The following is a 19723-nucleotide window of genomic DNA, read 5'->3' on the forward strand; positions in this document are numbered from 1 at the left end:
CTGGGAATCGAACCTGGATCCTCTGCAAGAGCAGTCAGTGCTCTTAACCACTGAGCCATCTCTCCAGCCCCTGAAGTAAATTTTCTTAATGCAACACGTTACTTCAGTGAGAACAAATTTTAAAGACTTATATGAGGTCTGATTTTGATATAATTAATCTTCTCCAAAAAATCTAACTTTAGAAAAGTAATGGAACTAAACCATCAGAAGAAATTTTTGTCTAAACATTAGTAATTTCTTCATTGCATTAGGTCCTGTAGTAAATAATGAATCAAAGAAACTGATGGCACAATATTCATGCAATTTCGGAAGTAAATATATCATAAAACAGTCATCTGACCCTTTTATGGTACAAACATAAAAACTGAAGTTCAGACAAGTGCTCTGGTCTGAGTCATTTGGAAAATTAGTGCACAATGATTAACACTAGCAAAGTATTTGCATTTCTTAGGTGCAGGACTTTTATACCTTACCATACTGACTAGTCAAAAAGTAAAATTCTGCAGCAAGAGAGATGATCAGTGGTAAGAACGCTGGCTGCACAAACTGGAGGACTTAAGTTTGGATCTCAGCACCCACACAGAAAGCTAGGCACGGCTATACGCTGTGACCCCAGCACTGTGTGGGTAGACAGCTGGATCACTGGGCTTGCTGGCCAGCCTAGTTGCAGGTTCTGCGAGAGAACTTGTCTCAGAGGAATAAGGTACAGAGCGATGGAGCAGAACACCTGGCCTCCTCTGACCACTGCCAGCACCACCCTCCCCCGACGTGTTCCTATACACCATAAACATACAAACACATGCATGCATGCACATGCACACAGAGTAAAATTCTGTTAAATAAGTTAAAATTCTGGCAAAATAAGTTGAGGAAACTTGCACATTGATACATTACTCACTGCCAGCCTGAAGTTAATAATCAAGTACAATTTCAATGGACTCTCACCAGGTGAAAACTGGATATCTGAAATAACATCTTTTCTGTGGTGAAAAGACACAAGATCTTCTAGAGTATCTGCATTTGCCATTAAGAAACTTCCATCATTGAGACCTACAGCTAAAGCTTTTCCATCAGGAGAAAAACAGCAACACCTTCCACCTGAAAGAGAAAGAAAACATCAGGGAATGTTCTTTCATGTTTTAAAAGTTATGTGCTTTATGAACCTGGCATGGTGGCGCACGCCTTTAATCCCAGCACTCGGGAGGCAGAGGCAGGCAGATCTCTGTGAGTTCAAGGCCAACCTGGTCTACATAGTGAGTTCCAGGACAGCTGGGGCTACAGGGAGACCCTGTCTCAAAAAGACCAAAAAAAAAAAAAAGTATGTGCTTAATGAACCTTTAATATTAAAAATGATGCCTGTATTTAGTATAGCTTCAAATCAACAACAAAAAGAAAGGAGTCAGGAGAGTCTGATAAAACAAACTCACTTCTAAACTTAATAAAAATATACTGATACATTTATCTTAACAAAATTAAAGAAAAATAATGAGAATTTAACTAACAAAAAGCTGAAGACTGAGCAGAAGGCTGGATGGGAGGGAGAAGAGTGCTACCTTGGCATGTCCTATCCGGTCAGAAACTTCAAGACTGAGGTCATCTTTATGAAAATGCTTTAGCAATTTAAAAAAAAAATCTGACAGAAGGCAATTATTGGTTTAATCTAGGAATATGTTTCAAAACTACATGTAAAAGATATCATTAATTATTAATGATGCTAGTATTAATTTTTTTTCATCTTTTTGAGACAAGGTTTCCCTGTAGCCCCAGCTGGCCTGGAACTCACTATGTAGACTAGGCTGGCCTTGAACTCAGATATCCACCTGCCTCTGCCTCCCAAGTGCTGGGATTAAAGGCATGTGCCACCATGCCCAGAGCTACTATTAATTTTTAAAGGGGTCAGAACTACATTGATAAATTAAAATAATAATAGGCTTACCCTGACATCAAGAGATACAGCAAGCGTAGCCAAAAACACTAAGGCTTTCAGTACTTTCCTGATCTAAAGGATGTCAGGGTAAATCTGCTACAGAATGAAAAATCAGACTGACTTGAATAATCATCTAATTACTAAGCAGACATTGGCAATGAAACCTGGAAAGTGCTTTCTGAGATTTGAGAGCCAAGAAACAAAGGTGATGAGAGCAGGGAGGCAGCAGCGGACAAACATGGAGATGGACTTGACTGAGTGGCTGTGGAGGAAGAGACAAAGGCAGAAGTCTAGACGGTGTCTCTCCTTGAATAGTGAGGCCATTTACTGAGATAAACACAAGTGTTCTGAACCCCTTCAGTTAAACACACCTAAAGGACATTGAATGGAAAACAGGAAGAAAAGCTAGTGTGGCACAGTAATACCTCTCTGGAGCTCAAGGGAGGACAGCTACAAAGACAAACATGGGAGATGGTAGTATACAGATGGTAGTTATAGCCCAGAATCTGGGTAACAATTTGTTATTAACATTACCAACCAGCTCCACCCTTCTTTTTCTGGCTATGAGATTGAAACTACACTATACAGAAACTTTTCTTTTGTCAGCCAACCTGATTTTGGCCAAGAAAGGTACTGTGGAGGGAAAGCCATTAGTAAAAGGCTGCAGATAAGCAGAGGGGCCCCCTTAGGAAACTTTCGTTATGTATGGTCCAGAAATCCTGAAGTGCTACTTTCCAGGACAGACCTGAGCCTGTGACCAGGACTGAAGTCTGATTGAGCAAAACTGCTCTTATAATATCATGATTCTGATTTGCATGGCCTGTATTTGCATGTCAGAGATGGCATAACTAGATAATATGCATAATGGGGCTCACACTAGTCTCTCCAAACTGTACACTGGCCAATATGGACTGTCCTCCTTCACATGGAATGAATTAAACGCCAGGAAACTGCACACAAAGAAGCTCACCTTAGCTCTAACAGTACTTCTCCAAAATGGAGACCGTACACAGCCTGTAGCTTTATGCTGTAGATGGTACATTAGTTACTGCCCAGTCTGTCCCACTTTGCAGCATACTCAATAAACCATTCTTCCTATAGCTTAATCCCTTCCTCACTAATGTGGTCCCTGATTTTGCAGGAAGGTAACTGTAAGGTCAAAACTGAAGGGAATCCCAGCACTCGGGAGGCAGAGGCAGGCAGATCTCTGTGAGTTCGAGGCCAGCCTGGTCTCCATAGCGAATCCAGGCCAGCTAGGGCTACAGGGAGACCCTGTCTCAAAAAGACCAAAAAAAAAAAAAAAGGAAAAAACCTGAAGGGAGGAAATGTGCTTCCTTCTTTAGAGTGCTGGAGCCAACAGATAAATTCTTAGGGGCTGGTGTGTGAGATGGATGTCTGTCATCATAGCAGAGGATTTCCTAGAGTAGCTGTGGCCCACATCTTCTGGAAAATTCCTTTACCGTTGGCAGGAGGCACAGTGTATAGTGGCACTGAGGCCTTCTCCTAGAAAGAGGCCTTCCCTTAAGTTCACTGTCCATTGCCCCTACAGGGATCTCTGCTTTCTTCAATTGCTATTTTTATACCCCTCTGAATTTTCCGCTATGCCTTTTAGTAATTACCTTTTAGTAATTATCACTTCATAACTTTCGGGCTGAGCACAATGTGAGTGCTTGCCAACAGGAAATAAAATTCTATCAGTAACTAAAAGCACACACAAGCACCACAATTAGTCAAGTTATCTCCTGCTGTTGACTGTGTGATGAACTTTTGCTAAAGCCTTGGGGAGCCCCAGAGGCTGCTGCCTTTTGACAACGATGATTACAAGAAAGTGTGCTGTGAGAGATGCTGGCCACACGAGCATTTATAGAGCAGCAACCAGTTCTTAGGTGGTCAGCTTCTGCTTTCCTGTTTCATGCAGTCTCTCGTGCATCCTCTCGAATTCCCTCATCCTCAAGATCTTTCCCTCCCTCTCATGATCTCCTTGATAGTTTCATGACCTACAGGCACACATATCTAAATACACACACACACACACTCTTTTAAATCTAGGTCCTACAGATGAGTGTGAACAAACTGCCACAAAGAAATCTCCATCTTCAAACTGAACCTTCTGCAAGGCTGATTAACTGGTTAGAATTTCAATGATTATGGAGAGTTTGGATGATACAGGTCCTGAGCCTAATTACAATTTATCTTGGACTAGCTTTAATCCCCCTACATAGCCATTCCTTCTTACCTCTGTGTGGAACCTAACATCCTGTGACTAACAGATAAAAACCCTTTGGGATGTATTAACTTAAAACCCTGGTTTCTACTAATCAAAAGGCGAAGAGTGCCATCAGCATCTGAGGCCTATAGCTGAAATTTCCCATCTTTGCTATAACTGCCTAATTAATGTTTCTATCAATGTATTTGAAAAATGTCTTCATTTATGACTTCTTCTGTTACTATAAAATTTTCATGGAGCTATTATCATGTTAGAAAATAGCATTTGGGGTAACCTAAATCTGTGTTGCTGGGCCATGGTCACACATATTTGGCTCTAGAATAAACTATCTTCCTTTTGAGGACAGAGTTGTGTTTTTGCATCTGGTTTATTGTGCTTAACATAATGACTTACAGTTGTATCAGTTTTCCTGCGAACGTCGTGGACTTCATTTTTCTCTATAGCTACATAAAATCCCAGTATATGTGTAATATTTTTTTATTCACCTGTTGATAGATATCAGGCTGGTTCCATTTCTTGTCTGTTGTGACTAGTGTAGTTATGAACATGGATGTACAAGCATCTCTGTGGCATAATGACTTAAGAGATCTTTGGTCATATACCCCAGAGTGGTACAGTTAGGTCACAGGATAGCTCTACTTTAGTTCTTTGAGGAGCCTCTATGGTTTCCACAGTGGGTATACAAGTTCATGTTCCCACCAGCAGTGAATATAGCTTCCTCTTTCCCATCCTGACCAGTGTTTGTTGCCATTTTTCATGACAGTGATTGTGTGGGATGAGAAGGAATCTTAAGCAGCTTTAATTTGCATTTCTCTTTTACCTGAGGATATAGAACACTTTTTACGAGTATTTATTGACCATTTGCACTTCTTTTGGGAACAATCTAAAGGCATGGTGGTACATGCCTTTAATCCCAGCACTCAGGAGGCAGATGCAGGTGTATTTCTGTGAGATCGAGGCCAACCTGGTCTACATTAGAGAGTTCCAGGCCAGCTGGAGCTACAGGGATACCCTGTCTCAAAAAGAAAGAAAAAAAATTAAGTGTAAAAAATATTAGTTTAACTGATTTCTACTTTAAGTGCTTTAATTTACAAATACAAAATCTAAATCCCTTAAGAAATAAAACAGAGGTATTTAATTGCATGTACTTTGTTGGGAAGGCGGCTAGCAAAAATCCTCCAAATACCATATCATTAAAAAATTACATTTATTTATTTTATGTGTGCATGTGTGTGCACACATGCACATGCTTCCACATGTGCTGTGAATAGTGTGTGGCGGTCAGAGAACTTAAGTCAGTTCTCTCTTTCCACCATGTGGGTTCTTGGAATTGAAGTCAGGTTGTCAGACTTGGCAGCAAGTACCTTTACCTGCTAAGCCATCTCTCCAGCCCTATATTATCATTTTGGTTCAGCATTATAATCATATCTCAAGGGAAGAAAAGACTTTGGAAAACACTTATGTGTGGCTAGAAATAAAGACATTAGATCTTGTCTGTCCTCGTCTTGGATTTGAGATGGAGGGGGAAGTCATCCTAGTTGAGAATTCATCAACATGGGTAGGTGGCTTATGCTGAACTTTGACTTGAATTTATACTAATTATGTGATCTATGCCATCCCAGTTAAAGAAATCAATTTTTAGTGTTCTGAATGGTAGCACCTCCACCATAAAAAATCCCACAAGGAAACAATCTCTCTGAAAAGTGCACACCTCAGTGGATTCTACAGGTAAAGAAAGGCCAACCAAACACGAATTTGCAATCCAAAGTTTAAAGCACATCAGAAGAAAGGAACAGTAGGAGGAAGTCAGCAGAAAAAACAGACAAGTTCATAGTCAATCCCTGGACCTGTCACATAGACCTTACATTTTTTGTTTCATAAGTACAGTTAAGATTAAAGGCATAAAGAAGACATCTAAAATATAAACAAGGAATGGTAGGATATTTTTAAAAATCTCTGACATTTAAATAGACAAAACTTTTACAAGCAACAATTATTAGCTAATAGATGGATTAAACAGCAGATGCAAAAGAGCTGCTATGAAGAGAGTTAAGAATGAGAATAAAGATCTGAAGAGGCTACAGATGTAGATGCTAAACAAAGAGGCACAAAAACATGAAATGAGCAAAGACATGAAAAAACCGCAATTTAAAAACAGAAATTCATAGTGCTGGAGAGATGGTTCAGTGGTTAAGAACACTGGTTGTTCTTGCAGAAGACCCGGGTTCGAAACCCAGTACCCACATGGCAGCTAACAACTGTCTGTAACTCCAGTCCCAGGGGATCCAACAGCCTCTTCTGACCTCCACGGGCACTGCAGGTGCACTGACCTACATGCAGGCAACACACATATACACATAAAATAAAAATAAAAATTAAAAACAAAACGAAAAGCCAGAAATTCCAGGAGTCCAGAACTGATCACAATAAAAACTAAAAGAGATTTTTGTCTTGTTTTTTGTTTTTAAGGTATGTAGCCCAGGGTGACTTGAAACTTGGAATCATCCAGCCTCTGCTGGGACTGCAAGCTCACACCAGCATGCCAGCTGAATACAAGCTGTTAATAGGAACATTCCAATGTGTCATTAAAAAAAAGAAGTGCAAAATCCTGGTAAATATTTACAAAATATTTACTTTTCAGACATTAAGACTATAAGCATTACTCTATGTTGCATAGTTACACTTATGTTTATTCTGATTGCTATAAAATTGAGTCATTTGGGGACTGGAGAGATGGCTCAGTGGTTAAGAGCATTAACTGCTCTTGCAGAGGACCTGGGTTCGATTCCCAGCACCCACATGGTGGCTATGAACTGTCCTTAACCAGTTCCAGGGGAATCTGAAGCCCTCTTCTGACCTCCGCAGCACTGCACAACACGGGTGCACTCACATACATGCAGCCAATACACTCATACACATAAAAATAATAAATTTTAAAAAATTGAGTAATTTGTCAGAAATTTTTTTATGATAGTCAACTTAAACTGTGACTCATATTTAACTTAGTATGACCTCAGTGATCTTGTTGTACTAACTCAACTAATTATAAAATTCACAAATATCCCCTTCAAATTAGGAAAACAGTTTTTGTTTCCTTTTTTCCTACTTATTTTCCTCTTGAGTCAATGATGAACAAACAGAAATAAAGATAACCACGTAAGACTATTTAAAACAAAAAATACATAATCACGAAATTCGCCTGCAAGTAAGGCAAAGACGTAGTCCTGGTAGGAGCCACTAACACTGTTAGACAATTTTTCAATACTACTGTAAGATAAAGGGCCACCGATTCAGGAAGTACAAAACAGAATGAGTGAAAGCCAACCCAGATACATGCACAGTCTGAACTACAGAACTATAGGAGAAAGTGCAAGAGCAGTGGAACCCAAATACCACCTTTAAAACATAACTCCAGAAGAACTATTAATATTCACTAATAAGAGTAAAATATCAGGGTGAGTGTAGCTGCTGCAGTCGGCTGGGGAGCTGGTCCGAGTACACCGGCAGTTAGAGGTGTGGACGTGTGCGTGCATGGAAACCTGGAGACCTGGATTTGATCTGTCTGATTCCAGGTACCCACTGGAACAGCAGCACCACCAGCAGTCACACAGTGGAACTAGTCCAGCACTGTGGCCTAGGAGACCAGCTCTTCTCATTTTACAGACTGAGAACTGTGAAGATCAGGCACACTGAGTGACTGTCCAGGTCCCATGCTTGTGACGGGGGACTTGGGTACTATGTGATTAGGGATAGTAGCCACCAGCAGCGTGGGGCTACTGACACAGAAAGGAAAATGAAGTAAAGTGAGGTCTCACGGAGGTTCCTTATGCTGGTAGTCGAGAGGCAGGTTTGGGGCTTTGAAGTGATTCTGGGTTAAGTAGTATGTTCCAGGCTAGACTGTAGTGAGACTCTGATGGGGCTAGGGAGGGATGTGGCTCAGTTGCAGAGTGCCTGCCTAGCATGCATGAAGCCCTGGGGCTCAGCAACACATAAACTAGGTATAGTGTCACGTGCCTGTAGTCCGAGACTTCAGGAGCAGGACACAGGAGGATCAGAATGGTTCAGACAGTCTGCTGGTAAATCTTGTTCCTGTTTCCCTGTCTGTACAGTCCATGAGCCAAGAAGGGGTTTCCCTCCCTCCCTCCCTTTCCTTCCTTCCTTCCTTCCTTCCTTCCTTCCTTCCTTCCTTCCTTCCTTCCTCCCTTCCTTCCTCCCTCCCTCCCTCCCTCCCTCCCTCCCTTCTTCCCTCCTTCCTTCCTTCCCTTCTCCCTCCCTCCATTTTCTTTCATAGTGTTGGGGTGAAACCCAAGGTTTCCTGCTACTGAGCTGCACTCCCAGCACCTACATCTTTAAAATGCTGGAAAAAGTAAAAGGATGAAAATTATGTGAATTCAAACTTGGGTGTCACTTATCAATAAAGTTTTATTGTAACACAGCCACAAAAAAGAATAAAATATTAAAAAATGTTCACATTATTCAATAGGTGAGGGCAAAAGTTCACTCCAAGCAGCATTACACTGTTACAAGAGAATTTAAACAACAATAATAAATATGAATAAAAATCAGTCTGCCCTGGATCATTCCCATGACCCTGCCCTTGGTGTGTCACGGGCTCGGACCAAAGAAATGGAAAGAATTTTCAACAAACCTTTACAATAGAAACTCCAAGGCTATTTGTGAATGTTAGCAAGTTGTGACAACTTAGTCTTTGTTGATGTCTGAGAGTCTCTTACCCTTTTTCAGTTTCCGGACAGCCAACATACAGTGACTAGGAGAGAGATCCCATATTCTTAAGGTTTTATCATCACTTACAGTAGCACAGATGGGCAGATGAGGATGTGTAGCCAAACCCCACACCTCTCCTTCCATGTGTCCCTATAAAGAAAACTGGACAGTTAAGGTCTGCTTAACCTGAAAATGCATGCAAGAGAGCCAGCAGCTCCTGCTCACTAGTGACACTGATGATAAGAAAATTCAAATTAAATAATCTAAAGACTTGAAATGGTTTCAAGGCGATACAATAAATGAAAATTTATTAAAGAAAACCTGCTAAAATTTGGTTAGACAGTGATGGTATATGTACTGAACTCCAGTCCCTCCTCTCGTCATAACTCTGCCACATGGAAAACATCATAGACTCATGCAACCAAGAACACCTGGCTTTCTCCCCAGCTCCTGGTTGGAGAATCATCTTCCTAAGAGCAGGCTATCAGTTTATCCTGCCTGGCGGCCTACTGGGGGATAAATTTTTGTTCAGCACAGCTGACAGGTAGATGCTCCATTTTCACAGCCCCTATTCCAGATGGCAAGTCTACCATGAGGGCAGTGCCACTGAGAATAATGGAGCCCTGGTGGAGCTCAAGAAGACCTGAGATTATGCTCCCCTTCTTCTACTATAAGCACTCAGCTCCTAAAGCCTGGGACACTCAGAAACCTTCTACTAATCCTACAATCAACTTCAGTGTCCTGACTCTTGAGATTTTGCCTCATGGTTTTAGAAACAAGTCAGAGATAGTTCCTAATCTCTTCTAAGAGAAACTGGCTTTACAGCAGAATGTGGAAAAAAAAAATTATACCTAAGTGTGCTCTCAAGTAACAGTGAAGGCTGTGATGAAGGGTAATTGGAAGAAGTTTATTAAACTCAAATGATATGTTAGTCTAAACACAGACCAGTTTACCCAGTAAGTCAAAGAAATCTCAGAAACAGCTGGGAGAATCCTGTTAGGAGTCAAAGCCATCCTCAACTGCTAACCAAGGAAGCTGCCCCTTCAAAGGAGCTTGAATTTGACTGGTTTAGTACATGGAACAATTTATATTCCAGGGAAATGTTGAAAGCCATAGAGTAACTAGCAATTATGAGAAGTTAACAGCTCTATGGTTAAGTCAAGAGACAAAGAGAATGCAATACTTTCCAAATCATTTATAAGGCCTGACACCAAAACCAGACAAGAAAAGAAATACAGAGCAACATCTCTTCTAACCCAGAGTACTAAAATCCTTTATGAAATATTAGCAAACTGAATCCAACACATGTAAAAATAATTATACACTGCCACCAGGAATACTAGGTTGTGATACTCAAAAATCAATTAATGCAATAACACCATCAACAGTGAAAATCAAAACCACCATAATATCTCAATAAACAGAAAATGCATTTGAAAAATGCCTCCTGACCCATGATTAAAACCCCTCAATGAACTAGGAATTAAACTTTAATTCCCCATCTTCATAAAGAGCATCTAGGAAAAACCTACAGTTAGCCAAACTTGATGGCATATGCCTATACTGCCACCACTCAGGAAGCTGAGGCAGGAGGTTAGCTGCAAATTCAAGGCCAGGCTTAAAAAAAAAAAAAGTACAGTGCATCCATGTATGAAATTCTCAATTAAATAATAAAAATAGTTTTTAAAACTCCTTAGTGGAATAATTCTTAAATTTCTAGGTTACAAAAATGAAAAAGGAGTACACTAAATCTGTACTAAATTTGTAGTACTAAATACCGTATACTAAAATTATATTACTGAAAAGGCTGTCCTTAAAGTCACAGAGATCCACCTACTTCTGCCTCCCAAGTGCTGGGATTAAAGGCATGAAATAAAGACGTTTGTGTGGCAGAAATATAAAACAAAATAGCAACAACAGCTACTAGCCACGTAATCCTTAGCATTTCCAAGAATGGTGAATTTGAGTTTTATATGTACATTTCTTCAGTGTATTCTGCTTTCCAAAAAGTAGAGACAGAAATAAATCAGTACTATGCAATACAGAAACACACACACACACACACACACACACACACATAGAGGTAAGACTTATCCTGATAAAGAGTTGTCCTTGTGCAATTCTTCATAGTAATATCAAACTTTGGTTTACCTTTTATTCTGAAAAATAATTTTTTTGAGATAGAGTCTTGTTGTGTAGCCCTGGCTGGCCAGGAACTCACTGTGTAGACCAGGTTATCCTTGAGCTCACAGAGATCCTCCTGCCTGTGCATCCTGGATCTATTTTTTTCTTAATACAGACATAGTTTTTTTATCCTCTGCTTCACTCTTGTTAGGAACCAGAGAGCAACTAGATGAGACGGTTGTACATGCTTCATTATTAAGATCCTTATGGTGGGGGCTGGAGAGATGGCTCAGCAGTTAAGAACACTGATTGTTCTTGCAGAAGACCCAGGTTTGAATCCCAGCACCCACATGACAGCTAACAACTGTCTGTAACTCCGGTTCCAGGGGATCCGACAGCCTCCTCTGTCCTCCGTGGGCATTGCACGACATGGGTGCACTTACTTACATGCAGGCATAACCCTCATACACATAAAATAAAAATAATAAATATTTTTTAAAAAAAGATCCTTATGGTGAGACTCTATATGGAAATGACAAAAATGTATGTTAATGATATCTTACTAATTTCACCTATATAACATGCCTTTGAAGTAAAATCATCAGGGAGTCATTGTGGAGTTTCTGGTGTGTGTATGTGTGTGTGTGTGTGTGTGTGTGTGTGTGTGTGTATTGTGCCTTAAACTCACGATCTTCCTCTTTCAGACATTCACTGCCACATCTCGTAGATGTGATACTCAACCTGCTTATGCGTGCTCAGAAAGTTTTACTACAAGTACTGTTTAGAGATTCATGCAGAGTTTTATTTTAAAATTTCATAATTGTGAAAAAGGATTTTGAAGTCATTATTCTTTAAAAAGAAAAAAAATAGACAAAATGAATAGACTTCATTAGAGCATTAAAGCATTCGTACATTGGACAGCACTCAAAATCAGAATAGGGTTATGGAGATCTACTGTAGCATGGACAGCAAGCTCTAACAGCTGAATGCCAAAGACAGATCTGGTTGGTTGGTTAGAATGGCTTACTTTGACTAGAGGTCACTCGGAAGTTTCTGATTGGCTCATTCTTTAATTAGAAGCCAATGGATGGCTTCTGGTTGGTGAAACACTGAGTTTCAGTTCAATGTTCACTTTGGCTCTCAGGTTGCTAACATTAAAGTACCTGAAGCATGGATGCTGTCCTAAGGAGCCTCCCAGCTACAACTGATTTAAATACTTCCTTTAAAAAACAGTGCTAGATGCCGGGCATGGTGGTGCACACCTTTTATCCCAGCACTCAGGAGGCAGGTGGATGGATCCTCTGTGAGTTCAAGGCCAGCCTGGTCTACAGAGTGAGTTCCAGGCAGCTGGAGCTATAGGGAGACCCTGTCTCAAAAAGACCCCCCCCAAAAAAACCCCAAAACAAACAACAAAAAAAAACAGTGCTAGGAAATTTCACCAGGGCCTCATGTACAAATTCTACCACTGAGTCACATCCCTAGCACATCCTGTTGTTGTCATCATCATCAGTACTATTATTTGGGGGTTTTTTGAGAGAAGGTCTTCCCCTATAGTCCCAGCTGACTTGGAACTCACCAGATAGACCAGAGATCCACCTGGCTCCCAAGTGCTGGAATTAAAGGCATGCACCACCCTGCCTGACCTGTGTCCTATTATTTTTGATGCTTACTATAGGTGAAGAAGTTGTTAGTGTCTTTTTATCTTCTCCACATTGGGATTCATGGTAGCCTTGCCTTGGGTGTTATTGTCCAACCTTGTGAAACAAATCCACAAAAGGTGTAATTGTTGGAAATAAATGGACAGTATTTTTAGATGTATACCTTGAATAGCAAGAGAGTAAACTGACAATTATTAGAACTGATTGAGGACCTATGTAATGGGTGAGTTGAAAAATGAACATACAAAAATCAGTAACATTTCTGTATAGCAGCAATAATAACAAATATGACATATGATACACAAAAGAAAATACAATGACCAGGATTTTTATTTTTGTGCTTCTTTTACATTTGTTTATTGACATTTGGGGGGATGAATGCCTAGGTATACATGTGGAAGTCAGAGGACAACTTGTGGGGATCAGTTCTCTCCTCCCACCATGTGGGTTCTCACAGCTTGTCAGGCTTGGCAGCATGCACTTTTACCAGCTGCTTTAGTAACCAGGAAATTTATAGTTAAAATATGCAAGACCTGCGCTAAGAAAATTTTAAAATCTTACTGAAGATAGAAAAGACTTGATTAAATGGTAAATCCAGTATGATTACAAGCCAAACTTTAATGTGTTTTTTTCTCACAAAATCTAGACTTAAAAAAATAAATCTGTGAAAGAAAATAAGAATAGTGAAAAAGCATGGAAGAACTCTCCATGCCAGAAATATAGATAACACAAAATTATGTTAATTAAAAGTATGAGAGTGTGTATACCTAACAGTTCCACAACTCATCAAATACAGATAAGTGTTTAGTTTATTTCTATTCCTTTTGATGCTATTGTAAACAGAATTGTTTTCTCATTTAGTTTTTGGATTGTTCTTTGCTAATGTATAGAAATACAGTTGGTTTGACTGTTAGGTCCTGTAACTTGCTGATTTCATTTACTAGTTCTAATAGGCTTGTGGTAAGTTCTTTATGATTTTTCTGTGTATAAGATCCTGTCACTTCCTGTTTCACTTCCTGTTGTCCAATCTGGATGGTTGTTGTTTCTTCATCTTGCTCAGTTGCCCTGGCTAAAACTTCCAGTACAAAGTTGAATATAGGTGATGAGAACAGACATGCTTGTTTGGTTCCCAATCTAGGGAAAGTTTTTCGTTTTCCACCTTTAAATATAATATTAAGTATAGGACTGACCTTACATTCTTCCCTCTCTCTCCCGGTCTCTTTCTTTCTTACTTTGAGACAGGGTTTTGCAAGGTAGTCCTGGTTTGTCTGGACCTCCCCGTAGGCCCAGCTGTCCTGGAACTCACTATGTAGACCAGGCTGGCCTTGAACTCACAGAGATCCGCCTGCCTCTGCCTCCCAAGTGCTGGGATTAAAGGCATACACCACCAGACCCGGCCCTGATGCACTGTTATTTTTAATGTAATCACCCTTCACTGCCCAATTACCTAACTCCTTGTCTAATGTTCCTTTTTATAATACCTAGAAGTTCCATTAGGTGCTTTACATTTTCTGCAGGCACAGGTGAAGGCACACTGGGGCTGTAGAAGACCAGATCAGTCCTCCTAAGACTAGAAACTTCAAATGACAGAAATCTCTCCTGTCCCCAACATAAGTTTAACACAGAGTAAAAGCCACTTCCATGTACAACTTGGGACCTCAGAGGCGAGGGTTATAGGGAATGCAGTCACTCAGAAGACTGAAACTGCTGCCTCCATCCTCCAATCTGCTCCACAATCAGCCCGTCACTGGAAGAATGTGGAACACAGTTGGAGACCACAGCTCCAGTTCATGGGAGGGGACCACAGCTCCAGCACATAGGAGGGAACACAGTTCCAGGTTTACAGGAGGAGACAACAACTCCGACTCACAGAAGGAGACCTCAGCTTCCCTTCATGGGAGGGGATCACAGCTCCAAGTTCACATGAGGGGACCACAACTCTGGCTCATGGGAGGGAAACACAACTCCAGGTTTATAGGAGGTAACCACAACTCCAGCTCACAGGAGAGGACCACAACTCTGGCTCACAAGAAGGGATCATAGGTTCAGGTTTACGAGAGAGGACCACAACTCTGGTTCACACAAGTTTTTATTTCACTCACACCTTTAATTCCAGCACTTAGGGGGCAGAGGCGGGTAGATTTCTGTGAATTTGAGGCCAGTCTTTTCAATAACATAATTTTAGCATATAATCATACCTAGAAATTTAAGAATTACATCACTAGGGAGTTTTAAAAAACAAGTAACTTATGTTAAAAAAAACATACTTTAAATACATAAAATCAAACATGAAATGAATATCTGGGTTAAACTAATTATAACTAGTTTTTTGTTCCACTGGTCTCATAATCTGTGACAAAACTTAAAATATTGGCAAATATTTTATGAGAATATGCATATTTTAGTCATTTAGCTATAATCATTTTATGTATATATTAACATTAGACACATTTCCCTAATTAATGTGGCATTATTTTCACCACTGTCATCTTTTGTTTCTTATATAGTGAAAGAAAACATCATCTGAAAAGGAATAAAAGTGCATATTAGTATTTAAAAGTACCTGGACCAGAAGCGTTATTGGGCCACTTTTATCCACTTCTAATATTTCACCATTCTTTGTGCCAACTAAAATATGACCATGTCCTAATGATATGGCACGTATAGATGGGTGATCTTCTAAGAGAAGACCTGAAATGTTAAATGGAGATGTTCTTGTAGGTACGAAGTTAACTATAACACAAGAATGTAGACTTTGCCAGTGATGCTATTTTGACAGTGGAAATCACATTACAAGGTTATTTTCTCACATTTTCATAATTCTAATAATGTTTCCTCCAATCATTCCACTTATTAATCTATAAATAAGCATAACTAGATAGAATTCAGTTCTATCCCAAATCCCTACTACTATTCCGACAACTATCTCTTTTTATATTAGCAAATCCTCATCTTCCTTCTGTTCTTAAGATCTCTTAAAATATTCTGATTAGTAGTTCCAATTCAACATAAGATATAGTCCTTCGTTCACTATGTCCTGGCAAGCCTCAGTAACGTATTAGTAAGCATGATCCTGTGTGAGGAGGTTATTCAAAATGGAGACTATAGGAAAGGAACTTAACCTTCTGAGGAAGAAGTGAGGACAGAGTCATCCTAGGAGAGAGCATGTTTGAGATTTGAAAACATGGTTATACAACTGGAGGTAAAATTGAGAACAAGTCTGAGGTGAAAATTACAGCATGCAGAAAGGCCTGGATGTCAGAGAGCACATGACATAGACCCTGAATGGAAGAAATGTACTGAGAGAAAAGGCAGAAGGGCTTGTGAGGCTGGAGAGGCAGAGCATAGCACATTAAGCTGGAAAACAAAATCTGAAAGCAAGCTGCTGACTGGACAGGGCTGATGGTCATACAGAAGTTTTCTTTAGAAAGTTAAAAATGATAAAAATTGATAAGACTGTAGTTAGTTAATACTTTATCATGTGTGTCAGAGAAAACAGGTTTCTGAAAGGACAGTAGTGATTCTGGCATCAAGTTAATTTATTTCTCCCATTTAATTCTGATGCCCATCAAGAAGGAAAAATGTATTTTACATGTTCCACCTCAGAGATCAAGCATATTAATGAACAATTCGTTTTTTCCTGAAAAAATAAACTAAATATCAAACCACCTTTAGATCCTGGGGCTAAAGCAGCTCTTTTTATAGCATAGGTCTTGAGGCATCTTTCAAAAGAGTCATCCCAAAGAGCTACTACACCATCTTTTCCTCCAGTTACAAATCCCTAAGAAAATAAATGTTTGAATTAGTACAGTTCAAGATATACTAAAAATAACGTTCTTTATATTGAAAAACTCTAGAGAAAAGAGTGTATCCAAAAGTTATTGCTTTTGAATAATAGGAATTAAGGCCAGGTGTGGTGGTGCATGCCTTTAATCCTGGCACTTGGGAGGCAGAGGCAGGCAGATCTTTGTGAGTTTGAAGCCAGCCTGGTCTACATAGCGAGTTCCAGGCCATCTGGGACTACAGGGAAACCCTGTCTCAAAAAGACCAAAACAATAATAATAATAGGAATTAGCATAAGCATATATTAAAATATGTTTACAATTTCAAAACAACATGGAATCTACAAAAATATTTACAGTAATAATAAACATTCTATTAGGATAAGGTGCAAAAAAAATTTCTAATGTAGGATCAGTTAGTGACATATATCCTTTTAAAATCTCCAACTCTATCCCTTTAAAAGAAAGAACAGGGGCTAGAGAGATGTCTTAGTGGTTAAGAGCACCATCTACTCTTACAGAACACCCAGGTTGGGTTCCCAGCATCCTCATGGACGCTAACAACCCTCTGTAACTCCAGTTCCAGGGGATCCAATGCCCTCTTCTGGCCTCCATGGGCAATGTATGACACTGGTGCACTTACATACATATAGGCAAAACACTCATACACATAAAATGTTTAAATGATAAAATATTGAAAAAAGTAAAACAACAGTACTTGACAGGACATAATTATATGTAGTGCACTTAGCATAATCTTGATACATAGTAAGGGCATAATGTATTGAACTGTTCTTTTCCATTATTATTATTGCTTTTTAAAAAAAATTTATGTGTGTGTGTATTGCCTGAATGTAGGTAAGTGTACCCGTGTCATGCAATGCCTGCAGAGGTCAGAAGAGGCTGTCAGATCCCCTGGGACTGGAGTTATGAACAGTTGTTAGCTGCCATGTGGGTGCTGGAATTTGAACCTGGGTCTTCTGCAAGAACAACCACTGTTCTTAACTGCTGAGCCATCTCTCCAGCCCCTATTGCTCTTTTTTTTTGAGACAGGGTCTCTCTGTAGCTCCTGTTGGACTGGCACTTGCTATGTAAACCAGGCTGACCTCCATCTCACAGAGATCTGCTTGCCTCTGCCTCCCAAGTCTGGGACTAAAGGCTTGTGCCACCACACCCAGCTGCTGCTGCTGCTGCTGCTGCTGCTGCTGCTTGTAGCACTGGCTGGCCTCAAACTCCTGGCCACATAACTGCCTGTCCTAGTGGCCCGGGATTATAGGCATGTCACCACACTGGCTCACACTATTTGATATTAAAGGATGACTGTGAATTTTCCACCTGATCTTAGCAGAAGGCTGAGAAGCAAGATGACTGTTAATTCCTTTATGTTTTATAATCATTCTCTGTGTGCTGCTAGAGCTTGAACCCAGGGCCTTGCACACACTAGGCAAGAGTTCTCCACAAATGCAGAGTCTCACTGTGTAGCCTAGAATGCTCTTAAACTCAAAATCATCCTGTTGTTGTTGTTATTATTATTATTATTATTATTATTATTATGTGTGGTGTGTAAGTGGAGGTCAGAGAGCAACTTTCAGCAGGAGTTGATTCTCTCCTTCCACTGTGGGTCTCAGGGACTGAACTCAGTCCTCAGACTTGTGCAGCAAGTACTTTTACATGCTGAGCCATCTCACCAGCCCTTCCTTTAATTTTTTTTTAAACAAGTCTCTGATTATAAACCAGGATAGCCTCAAACTTATGATCCTCATGAGTGCCAAGATTATAGACATGAGCTACCATGTTTAATGAGTTTGTTTTGCTTATTAAGATAGGGTCTCACAAAGCTCAGGCTGGTTTTGAACTCACTATGTATCTGAGGATGTCCTTGAACTTACGATCCTTCACCCTTCATCCCTTCAGTGCTGGGATTATAGGCAACTGCCACTATGCCCAGCTTAAAATTTTTGTTTTCAAACAATAGACCTATTTCACATTGTATTTAGAGGTTTGAAAAAAGGAACAAAACAAGGCCAAGAAGACTCCAGCACAGACTACACGCGGGTAGCCTTGGTAAGTAGAAGGGCAAAGCTCCTTTACTTCTTAAGATGCTCTGTACTCCACAGGTGGAATGTAACTGAAATTGCTTTAGATTACTTACTTTTTCCAGTGCGTGCATACTGAACACTGGCCCATCATGTGCTTTAACTGTTTTTACAAGAAAGACATCTCTCCAAATGCACACATCTCCTGTGGATGTTCCAGAAAAAGCCATCTCTTCAGTCCATCCATATACCACACACATCATGGTGTCATTTTTCCCCAGTGTGCCTATGTAGCCTTTTCTTCCAATCAATCCTCCCCCTGAATCATAAAAAAAATTGTGAAAGTACCACTGTCAAATTGTCCATGGTTACAAAGAAGTACAGTTCATTTCTACTATTGCTTGAATGGAAACCCATTCAAGAATCCAAATGAAAAATGATCCCTGAATCAGTGACTTAGGCAATACTTTGCATCATAGATTTTAGGCCATAGCTTTTTAGATAAATAAGATAAATAAGACCAAGACTAAGTCAGTTTAAATAGTTTGAGGAATTTTTGATATTGTTTCTCAAAGTTTTTATGATGACATATTTAAGGATATGAAAAGGTTTCTACAAGACCAGTACAATGCACAACTGCATGTCCGCTCTAACAAACACCAAAACAACTGACAGGGCATGTCAGTCCTCCACGCTTCTTCACCTCTACTATTCCAAACGCAATGCTGACTGCTCTCATGCATTCCTTCAGGTATACCTTACTACAATATATCACAGGAATTTTTTACATTTTAAAATGTTCTAAAAATATCATTTTGCACATGCTCTTTTGCAATTTGCTTACAGTCCCAAGAATTTGTCAGAGTTGAATACATGTTGATCTTCACCTCTAGAAAATTAATTCTGAAAACTCTGTATCACTTCATTATATAAAAAAATCCACAATTATTCACTTCCCAATGAGCGAGTTTTAAAGTTGCTTCTAAGTTTTTGTTATTAGAAGCATGTTTCAAAATAAGAATAATGTTCCTGCTGGGCATGGTGCCACATGCCTTTAATCCCAGCACTTGGGAGGCAGAGGCAGGCAGATCTCTGTGAGTTCCAGGCCAGCAGAGGCTACAGGGAGACCGTGTCTCAAAAAAGAAAAAAAAAAGGAAGAAGGAGGAGAAGAGGGGAAGGGGGAGGGGAGAGGGAGGAGGGAGGAGGGAAGGGAGGGAGAAGAGGGTGAGGGAGGGGAGGGGAGA

General features: G+C 39.9%; 1 protein-coding gene across 3 annotated transcripts in view; it reads right to left on the reverse strand.

The window, feature by feature from the left end:
* Positions 1-19723, reverse strand: part of Eml5 (EMAP like 5) — a 188905-nt gene that overhangs the window by 52122 nt on the left and 117060 nt on the right. For all 3 annotated transcript variants that reach the window (XM_008843796.2, XM_029568615.1, XM_008843797.1), the window contains exons 18-22: positions 18596-18798; positions 16331-16442; positions 15225-15352; positions 8888-9029; positions 946-1098 (exon numbers count right to left, since the gene is read on the reverse strand). In XM_008843796.2, coding sequence (XP_008842018.1) covers positions 946-1098; positions 8888-9029; positions 15225-15352; positions 16331-16442; positions 18596-18798 — 738 coding nt within the window. The remainder of the gene's footprint in view (positions 1-945; positions 1099-8887; positions 9030-15224; positions 15353-16330; positions 16443-18595; positions 18799-19723) is intronic.

This window comes from Nannospalax galili, unplaced genomic scaffold (genome assembly GCF_000622305.1).
Source record: "Nannospalax galili isolate Female #2095 unplaced genomic scaffold, S.galili_v1.0 scaffold500, whole genome shotgun sequence".
Taxonomy (NCBI): Eukaryota; Metazoa; Chordata; class Mammalia; order Rodentia; family Spalacidae; genus Nannospalax; species Nannospalax galili.